Source organism: Gymnogyps californianus, chromosome 1, assembly GCF_018139145.2.
Source record: "Gymnogyps californianus isolate 813 chromosome 1, ASM1813914v2, whole genome shotgun sequence".
Taxonomy (NCBI): Eukaryota; Metazoa; Chordata; class Aves; order Accipitriformes; family Cathartidae; genus Gymnogyps; species Gymnogyps californianus.
The window spans coordinates 71,912,690-71,938,529 of record NC_059471.1 but is presented as its reverse complement, the minus strand read 5'-3'; the positions used below and the strand labels follow the sequence as shown (position 1 = coordinate 71,938,529).

Sequence of the window (25,840 nt, the reverse complement as noted above, 5' to 3'; positions counted from 1 at the left end):
AAATACTGTAATAGAGCTTTCAGCAGGCTTGTAAGACCTCTGCAAGCACTGCTTGCAGCATCTAAAATTCACTCTGAATATATGATGTTTAAGTTGTATAAACCCCTCAACAAACAGTTTATGCAAGTTCTGCTACACAGAAACATGTAGGAAAACACGATTATATAGAATACTGTCAAATCTAATTAAAAACAGAGGGAGAAGGCCAGTAAAATCAGGCTGGTGAAATATTAATGTACTTAATGCTGGAATGAAGCATATATATCAATGTGAGATTTAATTCCAAAGTGTAGAATTTAAATGCCTGAAAAACGGACTCAGTCTATAGAAATAGAATTAGCAATTCCAATAAAAAATAGATGTTCTGAAGGAAACGTTTTCTGTCCTTGGCTTGAATCCATCTAAGCTGGCCTACACCGCTCTCCAAAACCATTTAAACCGGCTAAATGCTCTGCTAAATTCCCATTACAGTGACGGTCTCATTAGATGCAAGGCAGTCCTCTCCAAGTGATACAGACATCACTCTCTCCTATGACCAGAAGTTGAAATAAGGTTTCCTCTGTAGCAACTGCCTCGGTGAGTGACTGCATTTGCCCCAGTGATGTTTTCCCTCTTTAAAGAAAGGGAGAACAAATGCAATGGAATCATACCCTGAATTTTCTAACTCCTTGGCAGAGTGGCAAGAAAGCGCCCCACAGTCCACAGCACTTCCCAAGAATGATGTTTGGGCAGAAGGACCCAGAGTACCTCCTTAAAAATGGGAGAAATTCTTCAGAAAAGTGAGGAAATGAACACGTGTGAGCCCACTCCCCGAGCAAGGAAGCCACCTAAAAATGCACGAATACTCAGTGAGAGGGAAGAGTGATGAGCGACGTACTGGCAGCTCATGCCTAAGCACCCGTCTAAGTAGTCCAATCACTCTGAGGACTTACCAAAGTTTCATGGATAATCATGCTCTGTGTGACAGGAGGAAACACATTTGGGGAATAAAAGTTTTGAATGCACCTCTCGCAATTTTCCAGTCCATTTCTTGCCTCCCTGCCCCTGCTCCCCCCAGGCTCTCTGGGTGTGATTAGCAGTTCTTTACTAACTCTCTCCTCCTGATTTCCTAGCAATTGCTGATGCTGCCATCTAAAAAATATTCATTTCAAATGCAAAATGAAATAAGAGTGCATGAACTGCACTACCGCCTTGTGCGTCAGCTGTTGTGGCAGAAATCCTGGCAAATCTAATGTGTCTGAGACAGAACTGACACTGTCAAGTCTCCCTGCTGAAGGTGCAGCATCTGATTTTGTACTCGGTGATTATTTCCTTACAAATAGCCTCTTTCTGCCTAATCCCCAGCATTACAAGCATCTGTCCTCATGCTGGAGTCATCATCCCACACATTTGTATTCTCGTGCTCCCTTGCAGATGACTGCAGTCATCTGTACAACGCTGACCGTTCATTTAGCAACGTCCATACCCGAGGCTGCGGTGGTGTTTAACCCTGCCTCGCTGGTCGGGCAAGGGAAATGAGGTCGTTCAGGCTAAAGGGTCTCAAACTTTGCTCAGGTGCCCCTGTGCCGACATAAGAAGTATCTTGTATCATCAAAGCGATGGGGAAAGTGGCAGCTCCGTGTCCCTGTTTGATGCCCTGGGCCCTGCCCTGCACGCCAGAGGCTCACGCTGTCTCCGTGTGTCGGGGCATCCTGCTGGAGCTGACTTCCAGCTGGGGGATCACTTCCATCTCTCAGGCATTTTCAGAGTTGCAGCTTCCCAGGGTAGAGACCCCACTTAAAAACGGAGTCAGGAGGACATTCCCTGTTCTGGGATATACAACTTCGTGTTGGCTTTTTTCAAGCCTCCTTTGTTTAAGTGAGGCTGAATTATTAAATTATTCAGACTATTTGATAATCTGCTCCATCCTCACTGTTTCTTTCTGTGTCACCCTCTACAAAGTTTTACCATGGCTGAATATAATTTCCTACCACGTCCTAGTTGCCAGCTCCTCACAGAATGAAATCAGCTTTGGTTGATAAGAACTTACATTTCTTTCCTCGAAAGTAAAACAGTGAACGCAAATAATTATGCTCTTATCCTTCAGTTCCTCAGTGGTGTTAAAGGAACCCTGTTTGGGCTCCCCCCAAACTTTGTGTGCAGTAGGAGGTGCCAGACGACCCGTCCTTAAACTTCCTTCCTTGGCCTTTTGGCATATTACACAGCATTAGCTGTCTCCTGGGGTTTACCCCACATTTCAAGGTACATCACAAATGACCCTCAGATTTTGCTAGCCAGTGGCCTTCATGGCTATATGGTAGCATGGAAGATCTGAGGCTTACGGATACTTGTATCTAGGGTTACTGATTTTAAATAATTTATTGTCTCTAGACACTGTTCAGCTTCCTGCCTGTCTACTAGGCACCCTGCTTTTTCTCATATAAAAAAATATTTATTGACTCTAATATTATTAACAGCTTTAATATTTCCAGCTAATAAGAGGCTATTGCTAGAATTTCTTTATTGTTGTTTTCTTTATATACCTTAAGAAAACCCTTATTCTCATTGTCCTTGAACTTTCCTTTGGTATCCTCCACTCCTTTTATCCATCTTCAGTATTTCATAATTTCTCTTTCAGATTGATTGTTATCTTCCCCTTTCATGTTACATGTATTTTATATTTCATCTCTATTGCACAGACTGCTTTTTCATTTCTAATTGCTACTTCTACTTCACCACTGAAGCTGAGCTAGCTTTCAGCAAAGTTGGGTTTTTCCTTGATTGTGGAAATGCAGCCTTTTGCTAACCTAACAAGCTCTGCTTAAAAAAAATCCAATCTTCCTTGTTTCTAGGTTTTTCTACCCCATCAATTTCTGGTCAACATTTCTTCCACTTTGGGACACCAGCCTTTCCTTGTTGGGACTGTCCTTTATTTGTCTAGCTTGGACATAATTAAATCATAATCTAGTTCCCAGGCAACCATGTGCTTCCCATCCAGTGACTGATTTATCTTTATTCAAAGCAGGGGTGAGCACGTCTGGTGAAATGTCCTCAGTGCTAGAAAAGTGCCACAAAGACCATCCACAGCCTTCACTTTAATTTCACGGCCGGCTGCGCTGGACCTCTGGTGAAACCTTCAAAACTAAGACCTCTGGTATCCACCTGATGAATCTGCCTTTGCTTTACAGATCGATGCCGACGGAGCAGCTCCGTCCCCTCCAGTAACTGGAGTTGATATTCAATGATATTCTGGCTCTGGGATAAAGAAAAAGATTATTTGATATCCCCAGCTGGAGCTTTTCATGTCAATAAAGGCTAGAGGAGGGGAGGAACAGGCTAATTCGGTCCATCCCAATGGCACGTGGCTGACAGGCAGATACAGAGAGGCTATTGGAGAATATATATATGGCACTGAGTGGCAGGACAGGAACATATGGGAACTATACCTCCTTCATAACCTCCTGAGCTCCAGCCAGTAGAAGCACAGCTGTGAAAGACACACCAGGACCCCCAAAGTTTTCAGCATTTCCTTTTAAATACTTCTCCTAGCCATTTCCTGGAAAGCCACTATATGTATTTTACTCAGTCCCGTCTGCAATACTTATAGCTTCATTTAGTTTTAATATAGTTATAAATGGGCTGTAGCGGCCTGCTTCTTTTAATAACTAAGTAAATGAAACCCTGTCTGTAATAATAAATGAACCATCCATCTGGGAGGCCTCCAGTAAAAATTTCAACAGGTATTTATTGCTCCTTTATGTAAACAGTACTCTGGACAATACAAGTGATTATACTCTCTGTCAGCCCTGTCAGGAAGGAGACAGTATAGTTTTGGATGAGGTTCCATAGCGTACACACTGAATTTACAGGTTTATTTGACTAGATGGAGAAAAAATGATTAAAACAAGCAAATAAACAGACAAGAACCCAGTTGGCTACTGTGAAAGGGAGCATACCATTTCATTTAAAGATTTGGGCTGCGAGGATAAAATATAGAAAATTGACAGGTCCGTGGTGCAACAGACTCCTCAGAACTCCAGCTACTTCACAGACACCCCCCCTAAACAAAACCAACACCCCCCCTGCAGAAGTGGAAGGAGTTTCACTGTAAAATCAACACTTTACAGAGACTTTAAAATATATTGTGCCCTTGTAGGTTCTCATGGTACAGAAGAGCAGTGCCTCGGGAGAATCCCCGACCAGGGCACACAGGGTGGCAAACCACGCTATCCATTCCCGGGGTCATCCCTTTAACTCACGGACACTGTTGCTCACATACTGGAAAGGGCAATAGCACGACACATTTGCAGTAATGAAATTTTAATTAAAAAAAATCTCATTGCCAAAATCATCTTCATACCACTATTATATTCTGGCTCCTAATTACATACCATTACATTCGGCTATTGTTGAAATAATACAATGTCAGAATATATTGTCAAATAATTAATTCAGTGTGTGGCAAGAGGGAAAAAAAAAAAAAGAAACACGGGGTAGAAAGACCTGAAAGCTCATGTATGGCCAGGTTGACATGCCATCAGTTGATGCTGAGGAGTGAGCTGTAGAGAGTTCTGTGCATTAAATATGTAGGGGCTGCTGTGATTTTTGTCAAAATTTCCAGCCCTCAAATTTCTGCAGGAACAGGCTTAAACCTCTCCCATGAGCAGGTTTCTGAGTGCCTTTCATCTGCAGCCAAGCTAGGCATAGGGAAAACCACATTTTTTTCCTTATGAGGCAGACTACAAAAGGAAACCAAAGCTCTCGGTCAAAACACCAGGCAGCATTCTGCTCCATGGGGTGAATGGATTGCTGATCATTCATTATGCAGACCTGCACCCTGTGTGCTCGGCTCAGAGAAAGGGGTAGCGCTGCTCCCAAAGGGGCTACCTCCATGGCCCAGCCACTTCCAACATTTTTACTAAGCTCAGCACGCTAACAAACTTACTAGGAGATGGTGCATTAGTGATAGTATTCTCTTTTCTCCTCTCTGCTTTTGTTGTAATCACAAGATGCTGAAAGGGGAGAATATAATCCCAACGGGGCAGACACCTCTGAATTGATAGCAGTCCTACCAAAATACAGGAGGAGTTGTCAGGTTTTCCTGCGGATGGGCTGAGGGATGGATGGGGCTGCTGAGGCAGCGCCAGGGCTCAGGGCACAGGCGCTGCAGGGACAGGGGAGCTGGAGGCCGGCGCTGGCACCTGGGGCGAGCACGTGGCTGTGAACTTCACTGCTGGGGGGAGAAAAACATGTGCGATCTGCAGTGGTCAGATAATTCCTTTGCTTCACATGGAGCTGCACTGAAGGGATGGTTGCTCATGTGGGATCCCGTTACTTCAAATTGCATTTTGCAGCTCCGGTCAAGGTGTGTGCTCAGGTTGTCCGTGGGCTCCCTGGCACAGACCCTCAGCTGCTCTGGGGTCTGATGGCACCAAGCACTTCTGGCTTGCTTGTTTCACTTCGCGATAACCCCTTCTAGGAGTCAAAATGGGAAATTCCTCTTCCTTAAAAATAATCTCCTTTGGACATTGCAACAGCAGAAATAATCAACTGAGGGCTCCTTCAGAGAGGGGAAGGGCTTTACTCCCAGCATTCAGATCCTGCACATGCTGTGCAGAAATACACCACCTGGACTGCAATATATATATATTAAAAAAAAAAAAAAAAAAAGCCTGTATTTTTTTCTTTAAAAACACTTTTTGGACAAAATTATGAAGTTAGCTCTCAAACAGTAAACCACACTATATCTCCTTTCTAATGTCTCTTTTTAAATATACACCAGGGAACAACTCTCATAACTCACTCGACACACACTATCTTATGAGTTATAGGTCAGTCTTCTACGCAGAGAATGTGTGTTGCACTTCTACACACCATTATGAATCTTCCATCCCTCATCATTCATATCGTGTCAGAATATCTATTACAAACCCCTTTTTGCAAGAAGGGCTTCTATTTTCCCCTTTCGTTTTATCACTGCTCTTAAATTTTCTTCTGGACACCAGCTTGGCATGCTGGCAGTACCATGCTGGCAGTTTCCGAGAAAAAGTCATATTCAAAAATCATGTGTCAGGGCCGTAATGTCACTTCCAAAGAAATATCCTTTTTTGACTAATAGGAGTAGTGTATAAAAATGAATTAGACACAATTGTATTCTGATTGCCAAATTCTACCACCCAGCTGCTAACTACCACAACCATCTTGTAAAAAATAATCATCTGGAAGTCTAAATGATGTCTGATAATGCTTTCTGTGGTCCGAAATCTTTGGAAATGTTGAGTCATCTTGAGAAAAACGTCGACAATCATTTTTCACAAAGGCTCGAGCGTGGATGAGGCTCTAACTAGAGTCTTGTGTGAGGGATTTAGAGCTGAGGGGAAATTTCTGACAAATAGTTCAGGCATCAAGAACAGTGTGAGGACTCGTCAAAATGCTTGGCAATTGCTAGATTTGAGAAATTCTTTTCCCTAAATAACTAAAAAAGTTTAATTTCTAGGTAAAATGATTACTTTCAACATTTCTGAAATGCTATGTTTTCATTTTCTTCTTTCAAAAACATTATTTCAAAATATGCTGTATCTAGTGCCGTAACAAGGCTGCCCAAGCGCTTTCTGGAGTGAGGTAACCTAAACTAAATGATTAGCCCTGAATGTATTTTTTTCATTTTGCTGAGAAAATGAACACAACTATTTTTTTTTTCAGTTGATCCATATGATTTTTTATTCTATCAAAATATCAATTACCCACACAGATTCAGAAGTTAGTTTAATTCAGCTTGCAAAGTACTGAAACTAGCCTTGGTTTGAGTTTCATGTGCATCCACAAAACATACTGGCTTCTTTCATTTTTTCCCACTCATTGGCTGTTAATTGAAGCTTTCTGTGAAATATTTTTTTCTGTCATCAGCTGTCAGACTGCCATCCATAGGAGCAAACTTCTATACCATAGCAGCATTGTAAGTAAGTGTTGGTATGAACCAAGCATGCAGGAAGTGCATTCTCAGATTGTTACATGACTGAAATTCAAGGATTTAGTTTTTGGTTTGTTGGGTTTTTTTTTTACAAAATCAGATTGAAATTGAGACCATTTGCTCAAATCTGCTCCCTTATACAACTGGTTGGTTGGTTTGTATGTTCGAAATTTATGATTAGCTGATACTGAGTTCCCAGGAACTGAATTCTACATAGTCTCCTACAGGATCTATCTACAGCCTCCACCTTTGAAAAAATGGCATTAAGTATCATTTAACTTGTTATTATTTGATGTCAGATTGAGTCCAATCAAAACAATCATTATTATTTCAGAAGTACTTTTGAGCATGGAAATAAAATATGCGGGACTTAATATTGACAGAGCTGTGGGTAATTATCTGTTTGATATTTAAGTACGAATAAACCCTACAGATAATAATGTGTTAATTTAGTACAACTGCAAATAATTTGTAAGCAAATATTGTGTCTATATTATGCAATATATATTTTAAAAGTTAAATATATGAGGGATGACACTTGACTTCTAAAGAATTCAATTTAGTAGTAACAATGTTAATGGTCAAAAGTGGATCTCCTAAACTAAATATATTGGGTTAGTTTCATCATCAGTGTCACTCTAGTAAAACCAGTTTCACCAGCAATTAATTTAGCCCACTATATTACCTTCAAGGCAAATGATTTTTTACTGATAAGAGAAAATACTTCAGATGTACATGGTTTATCAGGCACTTAAATATTTTTAATGCACTGAAGACAGCAGAGATGGCTGATGAAAATACTGAATAAAATAGGCAAAATGTAGGAGACTGACAGTAAAGACCTTTGAAATATGTAAATAACTTCCCAGAAGTTCTATAAACCTTTAGACTGTCTCCAGCAGAGCCTTTATTAGTCTAAAGAAATCATTCTGTATTTTTCAGTGTACTACTATCCTCACACTAACAGCAGAAAAATTTTTACTGTTGCAAAGATGCAGCAAACAGCCTTCACTACATATTTTTATAAATGTCTCGTGTTTGAAGTTTATATGCAATTTAAAGCAGTGCCAGGGAAGAACTGGGAGTGAACAAAAGGTCAGGTCTGCCAGAATTTTCTTATTGATACTTTCTCCAACTCTTCCTTCTAGTTGAACACCAAAGCACGAGGACTTACTCTCCTTATTACCAGGATCATTAACTAGTATGAAATAGGACCCATCCTATCAAGACGGGTACCAATTTATTATCGGGCTGTATTCTATCACACTATTTTCTAGTGAGAGATCTCTGCATAGGTACATTTCCCAACACTCTATGAGGTCAAAAGTAAACAAACCGGTGATTATTCTCATTTAATTGGAAAGAGGAAACTGAGGCAAAAAGATTCACTGTTTTTTTTCCAAAGTCACACTGTTCAATCAGATCGAGAACTGGGGAAGGAAACTCCAGGTCCCGGCTGGGAACACATCAGCATTGCCTCACACGTACCCGTGACCCAACATCTTACGCTGTTCAGCCTCTACTTCACCTTTGGAGCCTGCGCTAGGAGGAAATTTAAGTGAAAGAAGGCTGAAGACAAGGTGGGAAGGTGAAGAGGTGCCGAAACAGTATCTTTCTATGTATAACAATATCTCTTCTATCACAGCACAGCAGAGCTACTGGAGCAGAATATGTCAATATTTAAGAGTCTGTAGTTCTCTGGCAAATACGCATTCCTGCCTGAAATGGGGCAAGTGGGTTTTACATAAAGAATGCATTTATTAATCTGTAAAATGTTACAAATAAAAAATAAAATTGGACCGGACGATTTGAATTTCTTCCAGAAGAACCCGTAACATTTGACCTATTTTGGTATTTTAAATCAAAATCTGATTATTTTAAGCTACATGTGAGAGATCATTCATTCCTAACAAGGATTTGTTATATTGCTTGTTTAGAGTAGGATTAAATAAACTTTTGTCACGCTGGGACCGCTAACTCTTGACGTTCTTTACTGCTACGCTCATGTAGTTATTAACTCCTGACAGTCTTTGGTTTGGGCTGTAATTGCTCCTTCCATTTGTTCTCGTGAGATCTGAAACTGCACTCAGAAGTGCCCTTTAAATACCTTTTTTTTGGTGGAGTTTTTCCCCCCATCCTTGTAAAAGTCATGACAATTCACTGCTATTTATTGTCACGAGTGGGGTGCCAGCTGCAGCCAGGGTGACGGTGCCCAACCGCCTGTCAGCCGGGGAGGGGGTCCGCTGCCGGCAAGGCACTCTGTGTGGGGACTGGGTCTGCCCCCGGCTCAGCACCGGTACGGCTCTGTGACCGGGCAGGCAGGCAGGCACACTCAAAATCAGCCAAAGCCAAGTGCCGTGCTGAGGGGTGTCCTTCGTCACAGCGAGAAGAGGTGGGTGAAAATTGGCTTGGAGGGGTGCCCGTGCCCTCTGGGCTGCTCTGGGGTCTGGTGGCTTCGGGATGAGGGGGAGTGGTGCCCACAGCTTGCAGCAGCCACTCTGCGCGGGTCTTGGGGCTACTTCACCTTCTGAAGCAGCTGAAATACCAAGTACGGAGACTTTTCCCCACAGCCACAGCTCTGAGGCTGACGAAGGGTTAAACGGAGACGAGTGGCAGGTGCCCTTCTCCAGCCACTTCCAGCTCAGGGTCCATCCCCGACGAGTGCCCGCCGGGTGGTGCTTGGGGCTGGAGCAAGGGACACAGTCACACATGGCCTGAAGAGCAAGCAGTAACCACACCAGGGGCTTGAAAAGGTTGAACACCTGAGTGAAAGCACACTGAAATGAGTGCCTAGCTATTTAACAACAAACATGGATATTTAGGACTGAAACCCAGGCCACGGCCCCGTTCTGGGGGTTCAGGCACAACACGAGCCTCTCGGGAGCGGGGCTCTCCTGCAGCTTTGCTCCGACACCGCTCCTGAGGCACGAAAGCCCTCCGAAACCCAACAAGAAGAAGAGGTGGGCGAGCAGTCGCTGGCACACCCCGCGGGGCATCACTCCTTCACACTGACAGAGTGACAGCAGCCACGCTGGCGCCAAGCTGCTCTCCGTCCTCCGAGGACTGTGCCTCATCTGCTGTGCGAAGATCGAAACCCGGGAAGGAATAAGGAGGAAAGTACTATCGAGAGCGCGCTTTGTGTTTTTAATTATTAGCATCTTCGGTGCTCTTCAAAGACGGTGATGCTGCTGTATCGCATTAGCTCCCTGTATAGGTAATGAATGGGAGCTGCATACTGTGAGCATTAGAGCATCAACCTCAAAGAGATTTAGGGGAAAAAAAAAGCATTATACTCACTGAAAAATATATGCAGCCTGGCACATTCAAATATGTCTTTTCTTCAGAATGCTGATTAATGTTGCATCAAATCACAATAAAAATAGCCCCTAAGGCTCATTTTCCTATTTGTAAAAGGGTAATAATGATTAGCTTTACCAATGTTCGTAGCAGGCTTTGAGGGGGGTTGTGTGTTCAAAAGAAATACTAATGACCTGAGGAGGTCGTTAGTTGGGGGATATTCGGCTGGACCGGCACCAAATCTCCTATGACACTTTCTGCCTAACAAATCATACAGCAAAGAGTGGACTTTCATCTGCGCAAGCTTCAGGCACATTTGAAACTACTTAAATGAATGTAATTGCAAAGTAATTTTATTCCACTGTTTTATAGCAGTTTCCATGCTCTGCCAAAGGCAAGACCGGGGAGCCCTTGAAGGACAAGAGGCTGCCGAGAGGGTTATATTTTGTCAGGTCTTCTTCACTTTTCTGCACCAGAGGACTCGCATCATCTCAGCAAACACCCCATCACACAGGACCACCACCATGAGCCCCACCACCATGAGCCCCACCACCAAGCAGCGAATCCCTAATTTACATCACCAGCACTTGGTCTCAGCACCTGATGAGGTGCTAACTATAGCAGATCTGTGTGACATGACTATAGTCCTAGAGGTAATTTCCTACACCTTATTACCACATAATAATGGCCTCTTAACAACCAGGCTAATCAAGAATTAATGAGGCACTAAAACATTTTAAGGAACAATGAAGGATTTAAAAATTTCTCTTATGTGTTTTATTTAAAAAGCAATTCATTTAACAGTCACTGCCCTTACTTTGGAGTCATATAAAAAGTCTTGGTACTTATCAAATGTATCAGCTGAAAGGTTTTATTCATTTATCAGTTATTTACTTATGTGGGGCTGCACATAACCGCAGAACTGAAGGAAACCTAAAGGGAGCAGAACCAGATTTGGGCCCCGTCTGCCTCCCTCGTGTCCATCCGTCCGTCTGTCCTCTCAGGCGCTCCCCTGCTCACACACAGGAAGCCTGTTTGTCCGACGGTGAAGTGCAACACCAGAAATAGGATGAAGTCAGCCCAAATTAACGTGACTGCCAAAGGGGATTTTGCACTATCTCTGGAAAGCTAGGACTGTCTTTTTTTTTCAGGAAGGGAGGGTGCACTTTAACGGGGGAGCCATCCTTGATGGAAGTGTTTGAGAAACTCAGAGTGAAATAAGTGGGAAAAAAAAAGTAGGGATAATTTATGCTAGTAAAGGATTTCATATCAGTGACTCAACGCTGAATTAAAGCCTGAAAATATGTGCCTTTACCATCAGCCTGGAAGGGATAATCAAAACAAAAACACGTTCAAATTTGACTTATTTTTTAAAACTTCCTTCTCTGCTGAAAGGGTGGGGGATATATCCTGGTTTGCGGAGAAAATCCCCAAATAGATCATTCTGTGACAGATAACTGTTATGATTATTAATTCCACTGCTGACATTGAAATTAAACTGATTCCCAACATAATGGATGAGTAAATAGCACATCAGAAATTCTCAAATGCTTCCACGTTTCCTATGCAATCAAAAAAAGAACTCCCTCATTAAATAATGCACTGACAGAAAAGGCAATTTGATTAAATAAACCTATCTGCCAATCATGCTGAAAGTTATAAAAGGAAAGCATTTTGTAGCTAAGTAAAACTTTTCTCCATATTAATCTCTCTCTCTCTTTCTTTTTTTGTGATTCTTAAAAGAGAAGTAATGGAAAACTATGCGCCCCAAAAGAAGATCAGAGCAATACCTGGGCACCTGACAAAGGAGTTAAAAGTTAGTCTTCAGCCCAGTGATTTACCATGAAGCAAAGAGGACATGATGGAGGAATCAAGGGACAAAGGAGAAAGCAGCAGGTGATGAGGCATATGCACCAATCCAGGAACCTGAGCCGCTGTGGGTATATTTGTGTATCCCTTGTTACATATATCTATTTCTTTTCTGTTTTTCAGGAGACATGGGGACATGTTTTGTGGGGCAAAAGTGGAGAAGGGGAGGGCCAGCAGAGGTGAAAAACAAGGAGAAATGAGGCTGCAGGTGATGAACCTGACAAAACCAGGAATGGGACGGTAAGAGAGCAGCAGAAAGGGTGCAGCAAGAAAGAAAAAGGAAGGAAAGAAAAGCAGAAAGCATGGTGGATGGCATGGGATGGACAGCAGGTAACAAGACAGGGGAAGAGAAATCAGAAATCACCCTGTGCATAGGGTCTGAGGTGCCCGAGCATACCCGGAGAGCGGGCAGGGACGTGGGGCTGCAGAGGTGCTCCCCAGGGTTGTGCTACCAGGCTCCCCTCTGCCCCATCCACAGAGCCCCCACTACCAAAGCAGCAAACACGTATACTCCTGTAGCTGTAAATGAGGCCACACATTACCCAGCTGCATTCCAACAACGGTGGGGTTAATTTTTCATGCTATTTAATTTCACCAACTCTGTGGGCTGGGGAGAGGGGAAGAGTTGTGTAACATGTTGTGATGGGTGGAAAGTCTCTGAACGTCACTGTGTCTGGTGGCCAAAGATGGGAACGGGGCCTAGCGGCTCCCTCTCCTTGGCTTTGGGAGGCAGCAACTTCTTAGGACATCAAACAATTAACTAAGCTGCAGAACTGCAGGATAAGATTCATGCAGTTGCTTCTCTGTTGGAAACCAAGGGTGTCAGCCTGGACCTCTCTGTTCTTGGTGAGTCTTTAAAGCTAATGCAACTCATACGGAAGATGTTCTTTGAAAAGAACCAGAGATTTATTTGGATAAAACTCTGAGTGCATGACAAGTGCATGCAAAGAAATAAAATGAGATTTTAATTTTTCTCAAGTAGAAAAACATAAGTGGCTTGAGCAAGAGGTATTTGCTTTCCAGCTAGACACCAAGGCTTTTATGTTCTTCAGGGCACAGAAGGAGTGGTTCTTCTCATAGTGAATTCATAGCTCTGCAATGTCATTGAGCCAAATGGGATCATGCTAAAGATGTATTTGGCCATGTCTGCTAGATAAAAATAAATGAAAATAATTTCAAAAGGAGGACTGTTGCTCATTATAATCTTTCCATAATGCCTGGAGATGATGGTTATTAAGTCATCCACCTACTGTGGTCTTAAGGAAATATATGAAAGTTGGGAATAATATAGATATTTTAGGTCCTTCTGCCAATCTAATCTTCACCATCCAGCTTTGTGCCCACCTCTCATCGTTTATGCATTATATATGTCTTCGTATTTGTTTAGTCTTATGTGTTACATGTAATAATGAAACTCCTAAAATCTTATCATCTGGTTGACAAGTCTTCTGTTACTATACCTGTAATCTCCCCTTTTCTCTCTTTATTCCACTGTCTCCCAGGCTTCAGAGCTGGAAATTTGGTTCCTGACTCCTGGCTGCTCAGCATCAATCACAGCAGGCTGGTGTGGGTGCTGCAGGGCTCCTTACGTTAGCATGCTTGCTGCAGAGTGGTATCAGCCAACCGCTCTTAGACAACAATGAAACCTATGGGAAAGGCTCAGGGAGAGGTTTCTTTCTCTTGAATACAAAGCCTGAAAAAGTAAAGCTTTTCAGAGGAGGAAAGGACGCTCTTCCCGAGTGACCGTCTGTCTTCTGGCCTCGGTGCTGGACTGCTCGCTCACCGGAGCTGTGCTGGCATTACTGTGCCACGGGATGCAATGGTCAGCATGCTAGTGGCAGCTGTGAGGGATGGGGAGAAGAAGAAGACCTCCACCCTGACAAACACAGGTTCCTCTTTTTTTTTCCCTTGGTCTTTCTACGTGCAGTCACTCTGTAGCAGGCCACTTTTTCGACACATATAAGTCATCCTGCTTTACTGAGACTGCTCACAGTAAAGCATGCAGCTCACGGGGAAATGTTTTCTAACTGAACTGGAGATGGGCAGCACAGCATAAACACGAGTCTAGGTACCCACAGGAACTCTCCGTCTTTCAAAAAATAATGCTGAAAGAAGTCTCGCTGGAAAGCATCATGCTTGTCTATAATTATTTGCGAGATCAAAACCCTACTCTGTGACAGAGGAAGAGCCCAGGGTTTTTTAACAGTTTGTGGCAAAAGGCTTCATCCTTTCTTCCACAGAAGTCTACAGAAACTGCTGTTGCTTACAGTGGTTGCAAGTATTAAAGTTTGTGTCTCATATTACATTTATTGTATAAGCTATGGGGAAAACATGTGCATTTTACATGAGCAGACACATGAATTTTTTCTTAAGTTCAACAGTTAAAAACAGTACAGACCAAAGTGATGACAAATTATTTTTGAGGTTATGTTCTGTGATGTTCTGGGGTTCCCAGCTAGACCTTTTGCTCCCTCTTTGCTGTACTGGGCCTCCGTCGGAACTACGTCAAGGCAGGTCGCATGTCTGGGTTGCCTGCCTCATCTGCCTAGGGGACTTCAGGACAGAAGGCCCCCTCCACCCCCCCAAAATTCAGCCATTATAAATGGCATAAAAATTGGTCATCAAACAAGGTACAAAAGGGTAATTTGCTCATCCTTTGTCTGTATCACACTATCAAATACTTTTAAGAGATTATTTGTGCTGATTTGTCTGCTTTGCTTTGATAGTAGGAAAGCTGATGGTGAATGTACAGGATTTTCGCCCATAATTGCACTAAATTCTAACACAATTAAATACAGAATACGTCCACATGCTTATCAGGTAACAGATCAGTTCTGTTTTAATTTAGTATACCTGATCTATCGCACCTCCTGGAGTGTATCTCTGAAGAAATATGTCAAGAGATTCCTTCTCTCTACCTACAATTGCTTACAGTTTATGCCATGAAAGGGGGAATCAGCACAAATGAATCCTGACAAAATATCTTACAAAAGTAATAAAAATCAGCATGCAGAAATGCCAGCTGTAATTGCTCTATTTTGCCATAAAAAGTCTGTGGGCCAATCAAACCATGTTTTTTTTTCTTGGAAAAAAACTTAGCTTTTATCTTTGTAAGTCAGTGGTATAGTTGCCTTGATTTTGGAATGATCTGTAAGTATAACCCTTTTGAATCTCAGGAACAATATACCTCATCCAAACCTTTGTCCTGATTCATCTCCAGCTTTGATAGCTTCGGTGTGTCACCCTGCTTGCTTGTCAAATCTATCATCAATTCTAAATTGCCAATAAATATATTCCACATCTCTTTTGGGAGATGAAGCTTGTCTGCATGCTAAACAAAGAACAGAATGCACAAAGCCGAGATACACACTGAGATATAATATTCTCCCTCTTAAAATACCGCAGGTGAAATGATAATGTGGAAATATTCTTACCCTGAGGAAGGCAGACTCCAGTTGTAGCTTAGCAAATCAAAGACCAGAAAACTTGCTTGCAATAACATCCTAACAAATCCAAAGAGTTATTTTTTTCCCCCAGTTAAAAAATATCCACACTCTGACATTTAATCCAAATCCAGAGATTAAGGCAGAAGAACTTCAATAATTTGTTTAGTTAGGTATGAAAAGTAATTTGTCATGAAACTGTCAGCTTGCTACTATAAAGGTTTAAAAAAATCACAGCTATTCATGGCTAAACAGTAGGACTTTTCCACACAGGAAAATTCATCATCATTTCAGGTTTCAGTATCTTTTTGTATTTTGCATGGCAAATAAAAAGTTGTCCACCAAGCTTGAAAAGTTTCTTTTTTTTTAGTTGGTCACTCTGTGGGAGAAACAGGCATTTCTTTAGATTCCCTTAATTTGGTCTTCATAGTTGTAAAATAAGTTAAAAGCAAAACGAGGGAGCTTCTCATTCAAAACCTCACTTTCTTGTAATTAAAAAAATATATCTGTGTACCAACAAAGTAGAAAACTAAGGCACTTCAAATTCCAAAATCTTTCCATTCCTGGACGAGCTTTAGTGTTCAAATGTTAATAGGATGCCTGCATTTAAAAAAAAAAAAAAACCACACCATAAAAAAACTTGGCCTGTATTCAGGCTCAAGAGTCTGTGAAACAGACTTTTTCCATACTATGACCTCAGTCTTAGGATTTCTCTTTTGCAAAATGTTAGTTATTTTTCTTGGCAGATGGCCAGAACCCTGTATCTCTCTTTCTCCCCCTCTCGCCCTCCTCCTCTCCCCACCCTCCAGGCGCACACACACCTCTCCTCTTTCCATCACTGAGCGATTCAGCCCCGGGACGAGGTAACCCCCTGCCCTTTGGCTGACGGGACACGGTGATGGTGTGGGAAAAAAAATGAGGTTATGCGAGCCTGAAAGTATTGAACGCTCCCGATTGCCTTTCTCTTCTTTTGGACTCATTTTATGTTGTTTCCCTGCCTCAAATCCCTTGGCGAAGCCAGCAGCTCCCCGCACCCAGCACCGGTGCTGCCCCTGCTGAGCATCAGCCCCGGCGGGTTTCAAGTTGCAGCAGCTTTCGCCCAGGGTAGAGGATTTCCAAAACGTGTTACCCGGGCAACCAGGAATTTTAGCCCAGCAAAAACACCACCACGCACAACGTGCAAGACGCTGAGCTTCCATTTATCATCTTCCTCAGAGAAAAAACACAGAGCGGGGTCGATGGTGCCTGCCTTCCTGGCGGCATTTCCGATGAAATAGACTTCTTCCCAGGTATTTGCATCTCCTGATTTTCCTGGCAGCCCCTCTTTAACCACCGTATTCAGAGCTAACATATAATCCATTCCAAATTCCCAATTAGTCCCTTACAAATGACAAAGTCCAAGGAAAACAGTGCCTAAGAGAAAAATAATACGCTTTCGATGCAATACAGGAAAACATTTCCTCAAGCATGATGATATTTTAGCCAGTTAAACTGGTCAGCTTTATTCTAAGTGACGTTAAATGAACACCAGTGTTACAGAAGCATTTTTGACTTGGTATAATATTAGAAATAATGCCCAGCATTATAGTAAGTTTTCCAACAGGACAAAAGCTGCTGTTTTGAAGTGAGGGTTTCTCTTGCATTAAACCACGTTCCCCTTCAGCTTTGAGCCAAGGGTGCCACCAAAACGAGGGTAGCTTCCCATGGCTAATTATTTTTCTCTCCGGTGTGCAGAGTACAGGTAGATAGTAAAGGTGAATGTGCTAAACAAGAGGGCCTGGATCAAGGGGACTTTATAAACAAAACTGTGCTGAGCCCTGCAGCGATAAGGGTGGTTATCGCAAGCTATTGGCTATATCTGGTAAAAGAGAGGGCTAGCATTTAAAAATAGGACAGCGAAGGCCCTATCTCACCCTGTGTAAGTCAATCACAAAACTTCCCCAGACCTCAGTAGGGCTTTTATTTAGCACTCATCTATCCCTGTTCCTACTGACATCTCAGATAAAGCTTTTGTCTGTCTGACTCGAACTCAACAGAAGCTAAATTTTGTCCCACAGCTGCAACTAAGGTCAGATTTGGCTTCCAAGTGTTTTCTTTCTAAACCAAACAAATAAGCCCCATCTAATCTGCTTTTGTGGACATCGTGTTTTTAAGATCTTTTTATATGACTTTATGTGTTATTTAAAGATTTTTTACTTGTATCATCTTCGACTGCTATGTGTCTATAATTTTTACATAGCAAAAAAAATCACCAATAACACCAATTCATTCTTCCTTCTTAACTTTGCTAAACCTCAAAGACAGATTCAGTCAAGACCTGTGTGAGCAAATATCTTCCAAGAAAATGTCTTTATAGCATTTGAAGAAAATAGATTTGTTGGTATCAACTTACAGTAGTTTTTTGTGAACTATCAGCAGCATTGTACACCACAAATCCAAAAAATCTGTGCTCAGAAAAGGTTAGGAATTGGCAGGCAAGGTTCACGTCAGCATTGTGACAATACCGCAGTGGCTCTGATGCATCCCACAGGCAAAATCACTTTGTTTCTTGGGGTGGGAAGTTATGGTGGAATTGTATTTTTTAACGGTCTACATATTTAATACACAGAGAAACACTCTGTACATGGACTGAGGGTAATTCTTCAGGGGAGAGGGTAGAAAAAAGAACTTTTTCATGGGAATTTGAGAGCTGAGGAGTGTGTTTTAAAATTTTAGCTGTTCTTGCTGGACTGGCTGAGCAGAGTGACAGTCTGGTAGTGTTAGGGGTTAGCTCTGCAAGCCGAGGCTCAAGTAAACAGGTGGAATAGTGCAATGAAGCCAGCCTTCTTCTTCTGCCAGCAACTTGGTTCATGGATAAACACCAGACTTTCACTTCTACAGTTTTCAAGACCTCCATCGCTCTGAAAAACACTGCCTTCATTCATCATAGTAAGGGTTTTTTTTTCCTCTTTTTTTTTTTTTTTTTTAGTGTGGACTGCAAGACTTTTCTCAGAAACATCACAGACGTACATTAAAAGCCATCGATGCACTGGTGTTTTCAGAAACAATATATCTCAAAAATTAACTTAAAGGATGTAATTTCATATTGTCTACCATCCCTTGGAAGTTGTGTTCGTCGGCAGAGGAGGGTCATCTGTGGCTCATGAGCAGGTTGATATGCTCATGACGGCCCTCAATAGAGCCCGTGGAGTTACTAAAAGAGGTGTCACCAAATCATTGGCCAATGTGTCTGCTGCACATGTCCTTGCTGTCCAAAATGCCCACAACTTGAGCTGTGGAAGACTGTTTGGGAAGTTGCCCTGGTATCTTAATCTGAAAGCTAAAAGTGGATTATATCCCATAAAAGTTTGGGCAGCCCTTTTCTTGGAACTGACTTCCACAGTTACATGGATTTCACCCTTTCCAGTATCCTCCAGACTCATCTGTTAACTATTTTCTGGTTCAATTGACTTGACCCATCATGGGTTTTTTGGCAAACAAACAGAAGGATATCGAAGATGTACTGCCAGAGGGTTTTCTTCCTCTGCAGCTTGCATGCTTTGCCGCTTCCCTATTTGCCATCCTTCCCTCCAGTTCAGCGAGACAAAAGCCAAATCCTTCTAATATAAATTGGGTGACTGCTGTCCCAAGATTGAAACTCTGGGGGGAGGATGGGGGAGTGGTGATGGGGCAGAGGCTGCCTGTGCTCACCAGGTCTGCGGGTGCCTGGGAGACGCAGTGGCTCCCGCTCTCCCCTTCTCCCTATATCTGGCACTCCTCAGACATTTACCACTTACTACCCAAGTCTGTCTTTAAAAACTTACTTAAACTACCGCTCATTTCCTTTACTGTTCTGGGCGAGTAATCCTTAGCCATTTTTACAGAACATTACATTTTTCAACACTTTGTACAAATATTAATAAGATAGTCTTCATGGCGGTCTAATTACTATTTTAGATGGGGGAAAGCCAAGGCTAACTTTAAATAACTTGTACCAGGCCTTTCGGTGAAGTGAGGTGGGATTAAGGCTCCTCTTCCAACTCTGGTACTCAATCAGGTTGCAGTTGTTGCCTGAGAGACTTAAGGTCAAGACCACACATCAGCCACGTGTGAGAGGCCAAGCTCCGTGTGGGCTAAGAGCTGGACGGTGCGTTGGCAGCACTCGCTCAAGCTGATCTCCTGTATTTGAGATTGGTTCTCTCTGTTCTCTGGAGGCACCCTGCAACCCCTCTGCCTCAGCCTTCCCATCCGTGGAAGGGGAAACCAGCAGGAGTTTTTGGCTGTTGAATAACTATCTGTGAGTCACCCTGAAGATACAAGGGGCAAGACAGAAGAGAGGAAGAAAAGGCAAGAAACCAACAGGTGACACTCGTGCCAATACAGAGGTAGGTCACATCAAGCAAGAACAACAGTGATGTTGCTCCGAGCACCTGTTTCCTATTTCCTTCCTCAAGGAGAATCAGGGTGATGAAAATGATGAGCAGCTGCTGGATGGGCAAGAGACTGTAGCGCTAATGTCTGCAAATGGGCAGCTTGGAAGCTGCTGAATTTAGTACTGTTACTGAAGATCCCCCTGAGCAAACTATTCTCCAAGAGATGCTGGGGACCGGTGCAGGGAAGGAACATCTATTTCTGCCTGGCAAAAGCAAACAAGCAAACACACACCCCGAGACTGCTGCGATTCTCAGAGATTACTAGCAAAGGGCAAAACTTGCATAACTGCCATAAATTATAAAAGCCTCCCTCAATCTTGGTTAATTTTCTTGTAAAAAGGGAGGGAAAAATCTGGAGCAGCTCAGCATGAAAACAATTGTGGGAGGGATAATAAAGAGACAGCACTGAGGTATCTAGTTGCTAGCCCTGATATCATTAAGTAAGTGCACTAGAAATGTCGAGGTAAATGCATAGCAGTGAATCACAGTCAGGCATGATTAACCTTGGGTAGTCTGAACTGGAAATCATTTACAAACACAAAGGTACTGAAGAACATCACAACAGACAGTACATCGAAAGTCATCCCAAGAGCGGGAGTCTTGCTGAGCACTTTGTGTATTTGTGTCATTTTTTAATTATTGTCATATTTTGCACGCGGGAGGATGGAAGATCACAGACCCTCGGCTCGGGGAGGAGTTTCTATGGCACCGCAAGGTCCTCTGAAACATGTGCACTGGTTGGAATCACTTTTCCTTGCACAGAAGTTTTATTGAACTAAAAATTTTAATTGCAACGTTCCAAGGTTTCCTGAAAAGATTCAGTTTTTGCCAAAGAAAGACCAAGGTCCTGTATCTGAAAATATTAAAGAACAAAAGAGCACTCTTTCTTCATCCCTCCCCCACTCCTTAATGCAGCCCTTCAGACTATAACTGGTAAAACCAGGGGGAGAAAGAATTTTAATAAAAATTAGGTGTTTTTAACAAAATCTGCGAAAGTTTTCTGACCATTGAAAATTGAACCTTTTATCACAAAACCAAAAGAACAAAACATTGCTGGATATTTCTGAACAGTCCTATAAGTTTAGAAATGCTCAGCGAAGCTGTAACCAGATGACCCATAGAGAGCTATATATATTAAGAGTACAACAACAAAAACCCCCTTCAAATCCAGAATTCTCGTGCCTTTAAAAGCATTCAATTACAAGGAACATGAATCAACTGGGGAAGACTCCAGACAGCTTAACACCTTTGTATTGTTTGCACCTTTTATTGCAATTCATCGGTGCCAGCTCAGGCGATTATTGTGCATGCCGAGGCAGTGAAGGCCATAGGAATATTGTGCAAAAGGATACAGCTCTGCTCAGACTTCCTCCCCGCTTTCGCATCATTCTCATTCTCCTACATCCATCTCAGTTATCTCTAGCATTGTAATAACTGCCCTTATTTATCTGCCTCATTAGGATGTTGCATCAATTAATGTGTATCATCTAATGCATACCAGTTTCTTAATGTTTAATATTATTATCAGTGGAGAGCTATGTCATACTGAGTCTATCTAGGGAGTTAATGCATACAGGAAAAAAACCCTATGCATAATGCTATTCAGAATGATGTATTTACTGTACCCCAACCCCCCCGAACAGACCACTACGCATCCTGCACTCTGGCTTTCTATACTCTCGGAGGTTATGGGTGGCACCTTTGGCCCCGGGGCTCCAGGTCACAGGGTTATATCTGGTTTTGAGGACCTGGAGCCCAGTGGACAAGGCAGGATGAATGTCTTGAGGGGAGACTTCATGTAAACGCTCAGTTCACAAGCGCCTCACTGCCTGATTCAGGAGGGTAATCAACCTGTCCTTTGAAGCTGCATAAATAATGTTTGGATGGAGGTAGTAAATCTGCACCAGGGATGAATTAACTGCCATTGAGTCATATAAGCTTGGCTTGAGTGTGTGGCTTGTAACATGCCTGAGGAAAATAAAAAAGACATTTGCAAGAAAGAAACATCAATTTGCTCCTCCCCGTCTTTTCTGTTATTTTTGTCTAGGCCAACATGACTTGCTTTGGGGGTTTTTTTGTTGATGTTTGTTCCATTTTCACAAGGAAACACTGATTCACAGTGAAACGAATCCACGGTTTCTTCTGGTCAGGCCCGAACATTCCACCTCTCCTACAACAGTGTCGCTCCTTTTTAGCACCCCGGCTAGGAGATGCCAACTGGAGTCCTTCGACACTCTCAGGGCAGCGACACCTCGCAAGAGGGTGCAGGCTTTTTTACCCACAGGGACCCCCGGCAGCGTTCGTGCCCTCTCGCACACATCTCCCCTTGAACACCTCCACCGGCTCCCAGCTGCAGGCCTGGGCACTGCTGGGGCATGCGGAATGCCATGGTCTTCTCCATGTACGCGGGGGAAGAGTATGTCCATTACTGTAGACGGACCCAAGCACATGCGCTCACGCATCCATATGTACGCATGCACTGCAGGTCCTTCTGGTTATGCATCGAGCACAGGTGCAAGCTGCTACATTCCCAAAAGAACAGAGAAAGTCTGTATTCACGACTGGCTGAGAACCAGGGATAAAAGTCTATCCTGGAAGAAGATGGAAAAGAGAAGAAACCCAGGGGAGGCCAACAGAAGGTAGCAGAAAGGGAACTGGGATGTCAGTGTGCACCTACACATCAACGTGAGTTAATTTACTTCACTGTAACACTCAAGTATCCAGCCCTCTATTCAATACCACATACGTTTTAGCTTACTAATAGCTTTTGCTCATATCACTCTCCCTTCTTTCTCATTTCCAGTGTTTGACCTCAGCTTTTCTCTTCCACTGCTCTCAGTTTTGTACCTCTTTCTGAAAATTTGGTGTTTGCAGTTCCTTTTCCTCCTTCTTAGCTGTATCCCTCTCATTTTCTTCCTCCTCTTTTGGTACAGCACTTGCTGGTTCCCTTCCTCTCATCTCCTCCTTTCTCTCCTGCCTCCTTTTCCACAAAATTTCTCTAACTAGAGGGGCCTCTGCTTCTTGAACACAGTCGTTTATCAGTGGTAACCAGTTGTTTCTACTTCTAAAAATTGCTCTGGGAACCAATATCTGCTGTGGGGTAGCCTTAGCATATAGTAACAATTTAAAGATAAGCATTATAAATATACTATATCTATTAGACCGCACAGTTTCAGAAGGTTGTAATAAGATCTCTTATTAGGCAAGGAACTTTTCACACCTAACCATATTCTGAAGTCTGCTGTATCTAATACAGCACACTATATGACACAGTACGTAGTCTCAAACCAAAACCATAAACATATTGGGGTGTATCTCTGAACCCATATTCTGGGTTCAGAGATACCCCTATTGTGGGTTCAGAGATCTTACGGGATTTTAATCTGATGAAGGAGAAGAAAGGAATGTAAAGAACATTCCTCATCAATAAAATGCCATCTAACTAGAAAAACCACTTTGGAGGATGGCTTATGTTTTACATATTGCTAAATATCAGCAAAAATAAATGTGTTCATTTCTCCAAAATACCTCCAGATGGCATTAAAACCCTTCTTCTTTCAGTCTTTATTGCGATATTATTTTTAAAAATGATAATTATTGGAATCATTATATTAACCATTCCCAGCAATCATACTATCAGAAGGCATAAGGCTGCTAATGCTTAATTAATTTAATAAGTTTGGCTAAATATGCTGACAAACTGTAATTACATTCCACAACACAATCTGCAGGACAAGCCATTTCTTACACCATATCAAATCTTTTTCTGGATTCATTTGCAGAAGATTTTTAATGTGTAGTTGCAGCAGAAATCAAAACATCCCACAATAAATCACCGTTATTGTACCTCCTTCTGTGACTACTTTTGGCCATGTAACAAATGGTGACACCTTTGAGAGATTTACATGATATAATGCTCTGAATTTAAATAACAGGAATCAGAAAACATAAATTATGGGCAAGATGCACTCTAAAATTCACATGACTGACTGTTACAAGAACTTCTTTCCCTCAAATGGGATTAAAAAGGTGAATGGTTTTGCAGAAATTCATAATGCTCCTGCCTGGTAGTTATTAAAGGAATTCACTTATCTAGCTCAGTTTGGGAGACTGATGCCATGTTGTTTTTTTTTTTAACTTTCAGCCCATCTGTTTCATAGACTGGTTTATGTTGGCAAAACAATTCAGTCCTTTGTATACTAGAGTTAAAAATGGTAAAAGCTCCTATTGTTGCACTAGAGTGAAGGTGAACACTGATATATTACAAGAGCCTGTTCCTATCTATTTCTCGACTTCTTTTGTTAATTCAAAAACATCAACAAAATCGTGAGAGACCAGAGATAGCTGTAATTGGATTTCAAGTAATTCAGAGGTGAAGCTGCAGACTGCAGTCTTTTAAAATTACATCAGTACATCAAAGGCATATGTGACATGATGTTTTTTAGCAACTGTGACAAACTCCGGCAGCATTAAGGTAATGTTGAAGTCAGGTTGTAAAGGCCAGCCTCGCACACCCACAAAAATAATCTCATATCTATTCAGCGTGATATGGAGCCATTTCACTTGCAAAGATCTCTGACTTACTAGCATGCAAAAGTTCTAGGAGTAATTAATGTTTAGTCATTATCTAAAAAGCTGTTTTAAGAAAAGCATCAGTGAAAGAGCTTGATCTTAATGAAAACAAACAAATTCTATTTTGCCCAACAAATCTGATAAAAACACAGCTGCCTTCTCCGATCTTAAACGCAAAAGTGACTTACGATGTATGGGTTGCGCTTTTCTCGGGACTCTTTGGCTCTACATCACTTTTCCCTTTAAAAGAGAAGAAGAAAATGACATCAGAAATGGGTCAATATGGAAACTGCTCAGACGTGACACATCAATGCTTTATTCATTGCTAACACTGACCACTCTTGCCACACATGCAGACCACTGCTGAGGCAATCACAGGGCTGCAGGGGCACTGCTGGAGCATTTGCGAGTGGGGAGTCAACCCTGACTTGACTTTTCTTGTCACTGCCACATGTACTCTGGAAATGTCAGGCAAGGAAACTCCACAAGAGAGGCTGCTTAGAGGACACAAACTTTATCAGGGATAGCAGACCTTGGAGCAATGGAAAAGATTTCCCTAGGGCCCTACAGCTCTGCTATTGAGAGTGTACCCCATCCAACATGCACATGCTCCGAAATCCTGCTCCAGGAACAGTAATTATTTCATACAAAGCAAAACAGCATCAGCAGGAGCTAGTAAGGCAGTGATTAGGACACAACTCTGCCAATGGATGTTTTGGTTCACATTCTGTATTGGGTTTGTGTGGCAAGGTTTTGGTAGTGGGGGGGCTACAGGAGTGGCTTCTGTGAGAAGCTGCTAGAAGCTTCCCCCATGTCCGATAGAGCCAATGCCAGCCGGCTCCAAGACGGACCCGCTGCTGGCCAAGGCTAAGTCCATCAGCAACAGTGGTAGCGCCTCTGGGATAACAGATTTAAGACGGGGAAAAAGTTATTGCACAGCAGCAACTGCAGCTGGAAGAGAGGAGTGAGAATATGTGAGAGAAACAACTCTGCAGACACCAAGGTCAGTGAAGAAGGAGGGGGAGCAGGTGCTCCAGGCACCGGAGCAGAGATTCCCCTGCAGCCCGTGGTGAAGACCATGGTGAGGCAGGCTGTCCCCCTGCAGCCCATGCAGGTCCACAGTAGAGCAGATATCCACCTGCAGCCAGTGGAGGACCCCATGCCGGAGCAGGTGGATGCCTGAAGGAGGCTGTGGCCCCGTGGGAAGCCCTCACTGGAGCAGGCTCCTGGCAGGACCTGTGGCCCTGTGGAAAGAGGAGCCCACACTGGAGCAGGTTTGCTGGCAGGGCTTGTGACCC

General features: G+C 42.7%; 1 protein-coding gene across 1 annotated transcript in view; it reads right to left on the bottom strand.

Annotated features, from left to right (window-relative positions):
• The window catches only part of AFF3 (ALF transcription elongation factor 3), a 328,610-nt gene that overhangs the window by 97,115 nt on the left and 205,655 nt on the right, over nucleotides 1-25,840 (bottom strand). The window contains 1 exon segment of the mRNA XM_050912014.1: nucleotides 24,731-24,782. Within this exon segment, the coding sequence (XP_050767971.1) occupies nucleotides 24,731-24,782 (52 nt within the window).